The sequence below is a fragment of the Cetorhinus maximus genome, chromosome X (assembly GCF_964194155.1).
Source record: "Cetorhinus maximus chromosome X, sCetMax3.hap1.1, whole genome shotgun sequence".
Lineage (NCBI taxonomy): Eukaryota > Metazoa > Chordata > Chondrichthyes > Lamniformes > Cetorhinidae > Cetorhinus > Cetorhinus maximus.
The window spans coordinates 2,885,035-2,897,498 of NC_135917.1; the positions used below are offsets into that span (position 1 = coordinate 2,885,035).

The 12,464-nt window shown below is 45.5% G+C and overlaps 1 protein-coding gene across 1 annotated transcript in view; it reads left to right on the forward strand.

The window, feature by feature from the left end:
- Nucleotides 1-12,464, forward strand: part of LOC144672698 (electroneutral sodium bicarbonate exchanger 1-like) — a 340,464-nt gene that overhangs the window by 243,959 nt on the left and 84,041 nt on the right. Inside the window, exons 10-12 of the mRNA XM_078534615.1 lie at nucleotides 2,099-2,245; nucleotides 2,594-2,694; nucleotides 4,588-4,762. Of these exons, the coding sequence (XP_078390741.1) occupies nucleotides 2,099-2,245; nucleotides 2,594-2,694; nucleotides 4,588-4,762 (423 nt within the window). The remainder of the gene's footprint in view (nucleotides 1-2,098; nucleotides 2,246-2,593; nucleotides 2,695-4,587; nucleotides 4,763-12,464) is intronic.

Consider the following 12,464-nt stretch of genomic DNA (forward strand, 5'->3'; position numbering starts at 1 on the left):
ACATTGTGAGGCCGTTTTCTTGCAGCTGGAAACCTGAACACTACCTCACTTAAGATTAAACTATTTTTAATGTCTCTGGCTAAGTTCTTTAAAAGATATGTCAGGGCCAGCAGTGAACTGGGTATAACATCAATTGGATTGCTGTCAGTTTCATAGTGACGACAACAATTTATATAGCGCCTTTAATGCAGTAAAATGTCGCAAGGCGCTTCCTAGGAACATTTTGAAACAAAATATGACCCGCAATAAATGTAATCTGCTACTGCTGGCTGTGACTTGTTCTATATTCATTATAAATCTAAGATAGAATTCTTGAACTAATGATATAACTGGGGGGGAGGGGTAGCGAGGCTGATAGCATTACAGCTTGCCCTCCTTGCCTTCTTGGAGGTGAAAACTGGTTGCTCGGTAGGATTAGGGTGGCAAGAAAATTGATGATCTCAAAAATACTCTAAAATTAGTCTAACAATGGATTGAAACAATTGACCTTGTAATATAGAAGAATGTAGAACAGGCTTATCCTTGTATGGAAGAAAACCTCAGCTTGCTCATTCCTTGTATATCGTAATTCCAGTGAGATAATTTGCACGTGGCTGCCTTTCACTACCAATTGTGTTGCACTGTATTTTGAAGCACAGGTACCACCATGACAATATTTTGAGAGAGTGCCAGCCTCATTGAAGTGTGGGAAAACAAAATCCCATGGATTATTTTCAATACAATTCTGCATTTGCTTTCTTCTAAAAGCAGGCTAAAATTCCATTGGTGTTTGCCAAGTGGGGGCAAGGAATACAGCTCCCTCTATTGACTCCACTGTTAAATGCAGCCTCACTATAAATTGCTGGAGTTCCATGTACACCATGTATACTCACAGGGTAAAAATTAATGTCAGCTAGTGTTGCTTTTAATGGGTTAATGCCTCCGTTAAACTAGCAGAGAGACAAGCTTTTTTATGAGTGCAATAAGCATTTGTATAACAATGCTGGCTGCAATTTCTACTTTTTAATATTGGTGTCTTTCTCCAAGGCCTGTGTGATGAAGTATTGATGTTCCTTTTAAATGAGATACTTTTTTAAAAATGTATTCATGAAATGTGGGCATTGCTGGCTAGGCTAGCATTTATTGCCCGTCCCTAATTGCCCCTTGTTCAGAGGGCATTTAAGAGTCAACCACATTGCTGTGGGTCTGGAGTCTAGGCCAGATGACCATTGTTGTAAAAACCCATCTGCTTCACATTAGACTTTTAATTCCAGATTTTTATTGAATTCAAATTCCACCATCTGCTGTAGCAGGATTTGAACCAGGATCCCCGGAGTATTATCCTGAGTTTCTGGATTACTAGTCCAACGACAATACCACTATTCCATCATTTCCCCAATGTGAAACTGAAATGAGATACTAAAATGATAAAAACAAATTTCTAGGTTTGTTGATGATTAGATCCTTCAACAATGTGTAGGGGCCAAATGAAAAGCTCTTCATTAAATATTATTAATAAATAAAACACAACTACCAGTCGCCCTTAAAATGGTGGCTTTCATCCCATGGAAAAATGATGATAGCTGGTGTTCAAAAATTAATTCAAATAACAAAGATTAATTCTTATAATTCCCTTCACCATCCCTATGCTCTTGCTATTGTTTATAGTCCATATTTACGAGAATGGTTCCAGGAATAAGGAACTTCAGTTACGTCGAAAGATTGGAGAGGTTGGGGCTGCTCTCCTTGGAGAAGAGAAGGTTGAAAGGAGATTTGATAGAGGTGTTCAAAATCATGTGGGGTTTAGACAGAGTGGATAGGGAGAAACTGTTCCCATTGGAAGGATCAAGAACCAGAGGGCACAGATTTAAGGTAATTGGTAAAAGAAGCAAAGGGGACATGAGGAAAATTTTACACGGAACGGTTAGGATCTGGAATGCACTGCCTGAGAGTGTGGTGGAGGCAGGTTCAATTGTGACTTTCAAAAGAGAATTGGATAATTATCTGAAGGGCGAAGATTTGCAAGACTCCGGGGAAAAGGCAGGGTGTTGCACTAAGTGTACTTCTCCTTCAGAGGGCCAAACTAATTAGAAAAATCATTGCTCTGTCTCCATTTCAGATCTTTCATGATGTTGCCTACAAAGCTAAGGATCGGAGTGACTTGCTTGCTGGGATTGATGAATTTCTTGATCAGGTGACTGTTCTGCCCCCAGGTGAATGGGACCCCTCCATCCGAATTGAGCCACCAAAAAATGTTCCATCTCAGGTATGCCTTTCCCTTGCCATCACTGAAATCTTTGAAGACGATATTCATGCACTATACTGGTTCTTTTGGCAACATATGGTACTGACAATTTTTACTGATAATCACAGTGCTATAACAATGGGTGGGATATAGTGAGCAGTGTTGATCCATCAAAAGGTGAGTTGGAAGGCATTTACCCTTAAACATATTTTAACAATTGAAGAGTGATATTCAGGGCTAACAGTTCACTTTCAACTAATCACTTTGAAGCGGTGCAAAACTCCTGCAGACATGCAGAGTCACCAACCACAAAGTAAAAATGTTTCATTGTGCTATCAGTTTTATTCATACCATTCTTTTATACAATAGGAGAAACGGAAGCAGCCTGGAATCCCAAATGGTAATGCTTGCCATGTTGACCCTGAGCCACAAGTGGGCCACAGTGGTCCTGAACTGCAGCGCACGGGAAGGTTTGTTGTGGTTTATTGAACACTTATTAAATGGTCATATACTTTTGTAATATGACCTGTCACACTCTTACTTATACTCAACACTCTCACGCTCTGACTCTTACTGTCTTCTCCCTTTTTTTGCAAACCTAAACTTCAGCTAAATGATCACAGCTTTAGTGAATGGTATAGGTGTGATATTTGCTGGAACCTGTATAGGTTTTCAGTTTTTTAAATTCATTCATGGGATGTGGGCGTCGCTGGCTAAGCCACCATTTATTGCCCATCCCTAATTGCCCTTTGTGATTGAGAAGCAGACTCATCTGCTGAGTTTTGGATCCAGAACTCTCATGCATACTCATACCCAACAGGATGTCCAGAAATTCAAAAACCTTTTTTTTTCCTCCAAAAGAAGACACTGTTGACAGGAACTGAATTTAACTTTTGTAAGAGTACAGGACCTATTTATCTGGAACAGTTCCAATACCTAGCAATGAGAAGCTGCATTAGAAATATTTTTATTGTTGTTGTTGTTGTTATTCATGTTGGCAGCAATAATAGAGTACAAAATCTTCCATTGTATTAAATGCAATACCAGCACTTTGCGACCACACTAGCTGTGACCACCTACCTTGATCCAGCTTTACGAGACCCACAGCTTCAGTTAGTACACTATATTGGATCTCTTAATTCTACATTTCAGTGTGGATTGCAACATTAAAGAACATGCTAAATTATTTCTCACTCTGCCTGAGTCCATTGCAATGTACTTATTTGTATCACTTGTTTAAATCATAAGATAAATGATTGAGGAGATTTTCTAGTTGATTTTTACATAGCCATTGAAAGCCTATTGTCTTCTCCTAGCTTGAAGTTTTATCACAGATTTTTAAAGCTCCCTAAATGCTGATCCACTTCCATACCTTAATCACAAGATTTCTGAAAACTATCTGCAAACCCTGAACACTTCAATGTTGAAATGAAAGGGTTATTCTGTACCAAATCCCACTCTTATGTCAACCTGTATTCCCTCCAGGTCCCCCAATGCACCCCACTTAAGATTGTCATCCATGTGTTCAAATCCCTCTATAGCCTTGCTTTTCCCTCACCTCCTTCAGCAACTACCCCACCCCACCCCCAAACTCTCAATTCCACTGATTCTGGCCTTCATTCCACCAGTTGCAGCCATGCCTTCAGCAATATAAGTGCAGCACTTTGGAATTCCCTCCCTCAGACCCCTCTGCCTCTTCACCACCTTGTCTTCCTTAAAATCAAGCCCTTTGACCAAGCTTTTGGTTGCCCCTCCTAATAGCTTCTTCTTTGGCTCGATGTCCATGTATGCTTGACTTTGCCACTGTGAAGCATCTTGGTATGTTTCTGTGTGCTAAAGATGCTACATACATGCAAGTTGTTGTTGTGGTTGTTGAGTCCTTAAGATGTCTAACTAGACAAAGCACTCTATTTAAAAACTATCATTAGAAAATTGGAAAAGAGATTGATGGTTTAATATTTTGGTTGGAGCTGTTCATTATCACTCTGTTGACCAACTTGCTGTGGATTTCCAGCATTATTTTTAACATTACCATTCACTTTAGCATCACTTACCCAATTTCAAATTTCTACAAATTTCCAATCCTTTTGAGGTCTGTGTTTCCTTTGAAGTGCATAGCCTTGAGAGCCAGCGAAATTGGTTTTAGTAAATTTCTAATGTTGAGTATTATAAAGCTGAACATGTTAAACTGTATTTGGAATAAATATTTTGTAAAACAATGAACCCTTTTATCATATCTGCTTAAGTTGTTATAAACTACTAATAGTACTAAATGGGCAATCAGTGGCATTTTAAGAACCATGGTTGCATGTATTGACATGGTGGAAAATTTTATTTAAAGTGATTCATTTCCATTCCACCAGGCCGTTTGGGGGTTTGATCCTTGATATCAAACGGAAGATGCCCTGTTTCTGGAGTGACTTCAGGGATGCCTTCAGCTTACAGTGTGTGGCATCCTTCCTGTTCCTGTACTGCGCCTGCATGTCTCCTGTAATTACATTTGGTGGTCTCTTGGGCGAAGCAACAGAAGGACGCATAGTAAGAAAGTTGAGGATGTTGGTGCATTTAAATTGCTAATGGCTGATATTTTGCACAAGTATAATGCTTCAGGTAACACAAACAGGAGGATTTGTTTTCATTAAAAAATCAATATGCAGCATCAGGGGATGGAAATTTCAACTTTTGAAAATTTAAGATGTGTAAATAATTGGAGAACTTTCCCACTGATTACCTAAGAAAAGGCAACGTCAGTACAAATGTTAGAAGTGTGATTTTAAAAAAACAAATCCTGATTATGTGCACATCTTGGAGTTCAGTATTGTTATTAAATCATTAAATGTGTTATTTGTAGCAGGGTAGATTTTATCTATATTGTCTGGGCAGAGCACAGAGGAAAATCAGGCAAGGAGGATTGAACATTGGCAATTGAGCCTCTTTGATTTTCTTTCCATTCAATTAAATTGATAGAAAAGTTGGCAGGGTCTGATACAGGCATGCAACCCATCCAGCCAGTAAAGATTAAAAACCTGCCACAAATATGTGTATACTATACTTGGAGAGATGTAGCTGAATTGTGTTTCTGTCTTACTCCCTGTCTTCAGTTCTATGCAGTATTTATGGATGGCCTTTATAAGACACTGCTTTGGCCTCAACTAGAATATTGTGTCTAGATCTGAGCACCACACTTTAGGAAGAATGTGAAGGACTTAGAGAGCATGCAAGAATGGTTCCAGAGATGAGGGACTTCAGTTATGAGGATAGATTGGAGAAACAGGGGTTATTCTAGGAGAAGATTGAGAGGAGATTTGGTAGAAGTGTTCAAAATCATGAGGGGTCTAGACAGAGTAGATCAGGAGAAATGATTCCCATTGGTGGAAGGATACAGAACCAGAGGACACTAATTTAAGGTGATTGGCAAAAGAACCAATGGCGACACAAGGAAATACTTTTTTACGTAGCGAGTGTCTAGGATCTGGAAGGTGCTGAGAGGATGGTGGAGCCAGATTTTTAAAAGGGAATTGGATAAGCACCTGAAGAAAGAAAATTTGAAGGGCTACAAGGTTAAGGATGGGAACTAACTGTGTTGCTCTTGCAAAGATCCAGTATGGACATAACAAACTGAATGGCCTCCTGTGTTATAACCATTTTATGATTCTATGCATGTTGATGTCCAGTGTGTATTACTGACAGTGATTATGAGACTCGTATTAGCTCAGACTAGTGGTGTTTGGAGAAATGCCTTTTGTGCACTGTTGCCTTTTTGAGTATGGTGGCTTGCCCTAGTCATGTGACCTCAGGTCATCTTTGGTAAAACAAAGGATTGAGGCAGAAGCCATTTCTACATACCACATGGAACATGGTATCAGGAGTGTGCAGCTGAAATTGAGTGGATTTTGATAGTTGTAAGAGAGTCAGCTGCTGTAAGAAACAGCAGAGAATAATTAAAACTCCAGTCTGCAACTTTGTACAGGACATTGACTGCTGGATGAATCAGTATGACTTTGAATATTCCAGTACTGGCTCCCATGAAGATGAAGGCAGATTTGAAAATGAATTGGAAATTCTTCTAATCTCAATGGCAGAACTATGAAGGTGCCACTGAGTTAAACATGAAACCTGAACAAATAAGATTCACAACTCTGTTAACAGTGCTGGGGAAAGAGTGCGACAAGCTGTATTGCACACTAGACCTCACTGAGGAGCAGAAAAGCCAGTCTTGTGAAATTTTGGAGGCCTTGAAGACTCACTTTGAATCCCCGTGAATGTTATTTATGAACGCTACATGTTCAACATGAGAGCTCAGGAAGAGGGGGAAAGTATTGATCAGTATATGACTGCACTGAGATGTCTAGCTGAATCTTGAGTTTGGGCAGCTGAAGGCTGATCTGATCAGAGATAGGACTGTCTTGGGAACAAGAGATCCCATCATGAGAGCACATTTACTGAGAGAAGAGGAGAGAAACTTACTTTCAAGAAAGCTGTTAGCATGTGCAGAAGCTCTGAGGTTGTTAACCATCAACTGAAGAGTATTAATGGGAGAACTGACGAGGCTTTGCAGGATGCTGAGGGGCATTTCATGCCTTCCAACTCAAGACAATGGAAAAAAGGAAGAACTATTTACAGAAGGGACGGCAGAAAGATCAAGGCCAGAGTACTGGATGTAGATATTGCAGAGGACATCACACAAAAGCAAAGGGAAGCATGTCCAGTGTAGGGAAAGCAGTGTTCTAACTGCAAGAAACTGAATCATTTTGCACGCAAGTGCTTTGCTGGAAAGGAGAAAAGTAAGTCTACAAAGATGGTTGCTCGTGAGATGTCAGATGATGGGCGGAATCGCCCCAGATTTGCACTAAGTGTGGTAGTGGGCGGGTAAAACGACATTTTATTCGCCGGCCACGATGGCGGGTTTTCACGCCGTTTGTCCCAAATCCGCCACATTATCTATGCACTCCCGGGAAGCACGTCGTTTCCATGGCAGACGAGCTCTCATTCGCCCGTACACCATCACCTCGCTGCTTCATCACGCCGGGTGCCATATTTAAAGTCCAGCCACACGCACACATCTCAGTGCTTCCAGCCCACAACTGCTACAGGAAAGATGTCCACGAAAGACAAAAAGACTGCAGACCCCAGGTTCAGCGACATGTCACTGGGACACCTTTTGGATGCCATGGGGTCCTGCCAGGATGTCCTCTACCCCCACTCTGGCTGCAGGATGGGCAGCGGCGTGACCAACCAGGCTTGGGAGGCAGTGGCAGCGGTGGTCGGCGTCAACGCCCTGCAAAAGAAGACAGCCATAAATGCCGCAAGAGGACGAATAATGTTCTCCGTTCCGCTAGGGTGAGTCAATCTTCTCATCACTCTCAATACTCATTCACAAACCCATCACACATCCACAGGCCCCTCACTCACTGCCAGTTCAAGGGACATCACCATTCACACTCTCACATACACCTCTGTTCTCATCCTGTCTATGGGGACCACTCAGCACCCATACATGCCAGGCAAACTTATCATCTCTGTCTCAATTTCTGGTGATAGACTGTCCACCAATATTCATTACAAGCCTACCAACTCCCACAGCTACCTCGAATACAGCTCCTCACACCCCGCTTCCTGTAAGGAGTCCATCCCATTCCCTCAGTTCCTTCGCCTCTGTCGCACCTGTTCTGATGATGCCACTTTCAAAAACAGCTCTGACATGTCTTCCTTCTTCCTTAACCGAGGTTTTCCACCCACGGTGGTTGACAGGGCCCTCAACCGTGTCCGGCCCAGCTCCCGCGCATCCGCCCTCACACCTTCCTCTCCCTCCCAGAACCATGATAGGGTCCCCCTTGTCCTCACTTATCACCCCACCAGCCTCCGCATTCAAAGGATCATCCTCCGCCATTTCCGCCAACTCCAGCATGATGCCACCACCAAACTCATCTTCCCTTCACCCTCCTGGCGGCATTCCGCAGGGATCGTTCCCTCCGTGACACCCTGGTCCACTCCTCCATCACCCCCTACACCTCAACCCCCTCCCACGGCACCTTCCCATGCAACCCGCCCCTTTACTTCCCTTCTCCTCACCGTCCAAGGGCCCAAACACTCCTTTCAAGTGAAGCAGCATTTCACTTGCACTTCCCTCAATTTAGTTGACTGCATTCGCTGCTCCCAATGCGGTTTCCTGTATATTGGAGAAACCAAACGCAGACTGGGTGACCGCTTTGCGGAACACCTTCAGTCTGTCCGCAAGCATGACCCAGACCTCCCTGTCGCTTGCCATTTCAACACTCCACCCTGCTCTCATGCCCACATGTCCATCCTTGGTCTGCTGCATTGTTCCAGTGAAGCTCAACACAAACTGTAGGAACAGCACCTCATCTTCTGACTAGGCACTTTACAGCCTTCCGGACTGAATATTGAGTTCAACAATTTTAGATCATGAACTCTTTCCTCCATCCCCACCCCCTTTCCGATCCCCCTTTTTTCCAATAATTTATATAGATTTTTCTTTTCCCACCTATTTCCATTATTTTTAAATGTATTTCCATCCATTGTTTTATCTTTGCCTTTTAGCCTATTTCGATCCCTTCCCCCCACCCCACCCCCACTAGGGCTATCTGTACCTTTATTATCACATTCCTTAGATAATATCACCAGCTTCGACACCTCTTTGTCTATGTCATCTTTTGGTTATCTCCACCTATCACTGGCCCTCTATCCAGCTCTACTTGTCCTACCCCCCCCCTTAAACCAGCTTATATTTCACCTCTTTTCTATTTTTCCTTAGTTGAAGAGTCATGCGGACTCGAAACGTTAACTGTGTTCCTCTCCGCAGATGCTGTCAGACCTGCTGAGTTTTTCCAGGTATTTTTGTTTTTGTTTTGAATTTCCAGCATCCACAGTTTTTTGCTTTTAAAGTTATCATCTGGCCTGGCAGGCATCCTGCTTACATTTTCTCCATATCTATTCATGCAGGACAAGCTGGCACACAACAATAGGGAGAGGTCGCACACCACTGGAGGAATGCCTGAAATCAAGGTCCTCAGGACTTTGAAAGCAGAGCTATCCAGCTGGCCGGCGATGACCGGATCCAGTCCTGTGCTGATGGTGAGGTCAGTGGTGCTGTACCAAGTGAAGGTCCAGTAGTGCAACACCCATCAGGCAACCATGCTGTGAGTGATGTGTCATCTTTCACAGGCCACTGCCATGCACTAATTATCTCCCCTTGCTTCCGCAGGCACATCTGGGAAACAGCTGATGGAGTCCATGACCCAGGGTCTCCAATCAACTCGAAGAAACCTCTGAAGAGGAATCTGGAGGCACCCCCCCTTGAAGTCCCATCACAGCGCTCACCCACACCCTCCACCAGTGCAGAGACATGCACCGTGGTGGGACCTAGCTTTAGAATAGTCTTGTGATCACAATCTGGTGAGCACATCGCACTGCCTGATCCACTGCAGGCGGCAGCAGGGACTTCCCAAGTTTCCGGCACTCGGAGGACTGCTGGAGGCCAGAAATTTGCTGAGTCCAAGTCAGGTGATAAGCCTCTGAACTCAGTCATGTCACAGTTGCTGGAGCTACAAAGGCAAGATCGGGAACATCAGGAAGGGATACCCGCTGCACTGCTCAGATTGCAAGGCACGATGGAGGAGTCTGTCCATCTTCAGGCTGAGGTGATAGTGCCAGCATGCCAACGCACCGAGGTCAACACTGGTAGGATGGCAGCCACCATGGAGACCTTGGTCCAGGACGTCACTCCTGCACTGCTGCGCAGGCTGACCTCCATCACTGATGCCATATTTGGCCTCCAGCAGTGTGTACGTGAGAGGGGTGTGGGGCAGCTCGGTCTCACTCCAGCCACCCCTTCTCAAGGAGTCAGCCTGGGGCCCTCAGGCATCCAGAGGGAGGAGGATCAGCAGCTGCTATTCCGGGCCCATCCACCTATGTGACTCCGGGAGTAATCGGTCTATCCGAAACCCCTCTTCCTGTGACCTCAGCAGCTCCAGCTTCACAGCCGAGAAGGGTGTCACTGCCACACAGCAGGACCCCGAAAGCAGGCCGGGGCCCTCCAGAGGACACCCGCCAAGGTCATCACAGACAGGGCTTTGCACCTCCACCTCCGCTGTGAATGCCCAGGGAGCATCAAGACATAGAGGCAGGGTTAGAAAAGTTAAGGAGAATTAGTGGCACAGCCTGGGCACTGGTGTCAATCACTTGTATGTACTGTTCACTATTGTCAATAAACTCCCAAGAATGTCTCCCTGCCTATCGTTCCTTGTTCTGATGAGCAGCGTTTGTGTCAATCACTCAGATGTGAAACCTTTCTGCACAAGATAAAGGCAGGTGTCTCAGTCCAGGGCCTCTTCCCTGTGCTCTGTGTGGCCTTCAGACCAAAGTGATGGTCCGGCCTCTCACTCCCTGGAAACATTACTGATGCCTGCACCTCGGCAGTGCTGGTTCTTGCTGCCAGAATGTAGTGGGCAGGTGTCACAAGTTCTGTCATTTTCTCTGTGTGCGCTCAGCACCTTTTAAGGTGCGGCTGGCCCCCATCACACCAGCATCTGTGACCAGTGATGCTGTGCTCCTGAAGGGCTCAGGTGCTGAAGGCAGACAAAGGATCAGGTGTTTCTAAAGTTTCATTGGTGCGTCTCTATGATATGACCCTGATCACAGAGCACAAGCAAGCTGCCCTCGGCCAGACAGGAGTCAGACATTCTCAGAGACTATGTGAAGATCAGTGGAGTATCCTCACTGCATGTCGTCATCATCCTCCTGCAATCAAGCGACAATTAGGACCTCCACTGCATCTCGTGACAGCAGCATTCTCACAGAGGGTATTCGCACTGCCATAAGCCAGACTGGAGTCAAACATTCACAGACGCAATGTGAGGATCTATGGGGTCACCTCAGTGCATGTCGTCATCATCCTCCACAAATCTAGCAGCAATGAGGGCCTCCCGAGTGCACCTGCCTCATCTAGCCAGTGTGAGGGCTTCATCCCATCATCGTCACCTTAGAGGACCTCCTCACCCTCATCCCCGTCAGCATCGTCCTCATCGGAGGAGACATGCAGCTCCTCCATCTCCTCCTCAGCCAGCTCCTCTCCCCTTTGCAGTGCCAGGTTGTAAAGGGCGCAGCAGATTACGACGATGCATGACACCCTCTGCGGACTGTATTGCAGGGCTCCACCAGTTTGGTCCAGGCACCAGAACCTCATCTTCAGCATCCCGATTGTCTGCTCCACCAAGTTGCAAGCTGCGGCATGAACCTCATTATAGAGTCACTCTGCTGCAGTCTGAGGCCACCACACAGGTGTCATCAGCCATGGTCTCTGCGGGTAGCCCTTGTCCCCAAGGAGCCATCCCTGCAACTTCTGTGGACCCTGGAAGCCTTCAGGGATCTGTGACTGACTGAGGACGTAGGAGTCATGCGCACTCCCTGGAAACCGTGCGCACATCTGCAGGATGCGTTTCTGGTGGTCGCACACCAGCTGCACATTCAGCAAGTGGATCCCCTTGTGGTTGATGTAGTTGACTGCATATTGCAATGGAGACCTGAGGGCCACGTGAGTGTAATCAATCGCACCCTGCATCTGTGGGAAACCCAAGATCTGGACGAATCCGATTGCTCTTGCATGCTGGCTCTCCTGGTCCCAGGTGAAATGCACAAAATTGTGTGCCCTTGCAAAGATGGCATCCTTGACCTCATGGATGGATTTGTGGGTGGTAGATTGTGAAATCCCACAGAGGTCATTTGTGGAACCCTGAAAGGAGCCACTGGCATAGAAATTGAGCACCACTGTCACTTTCACAGCCACTGGCAGTGGATTCCCTCCATGTCCCCGAATCCTGCAGCAGGTGGCAGATGTGACTGATCTCTAGACATGCACAGTCTTCAGCGACACTGGTCCTCGGTCATCTGCAGGAATGAAAAGTGGTGTCTATAGACACTGAGTGTTGCTAGGTGCTGACCAGCAACGGCTCGCTGTGGCTCTTCGGCGGTGTGTGCGGGAGGCCCAACCACCCCTTCTTCCTGAGGTTGCTGCTCCTGCCTCTGCACAGCCAGGAGCCTCAGTCGCTATCTCCTTCGTTGTCTTTGCTCTCTCTAGGCCATCAGGCATGCAGCTAGTTCACCAGGCTCCATGATCCTGATGTACTGCTCCTGCAGGATGATAGAGAGAGACATGTGGTTAGCATGGGTGTACTAAGAACCTGTCCTGGTTATAAGTGAAGGCCCCTTAACGCTTCCTGGA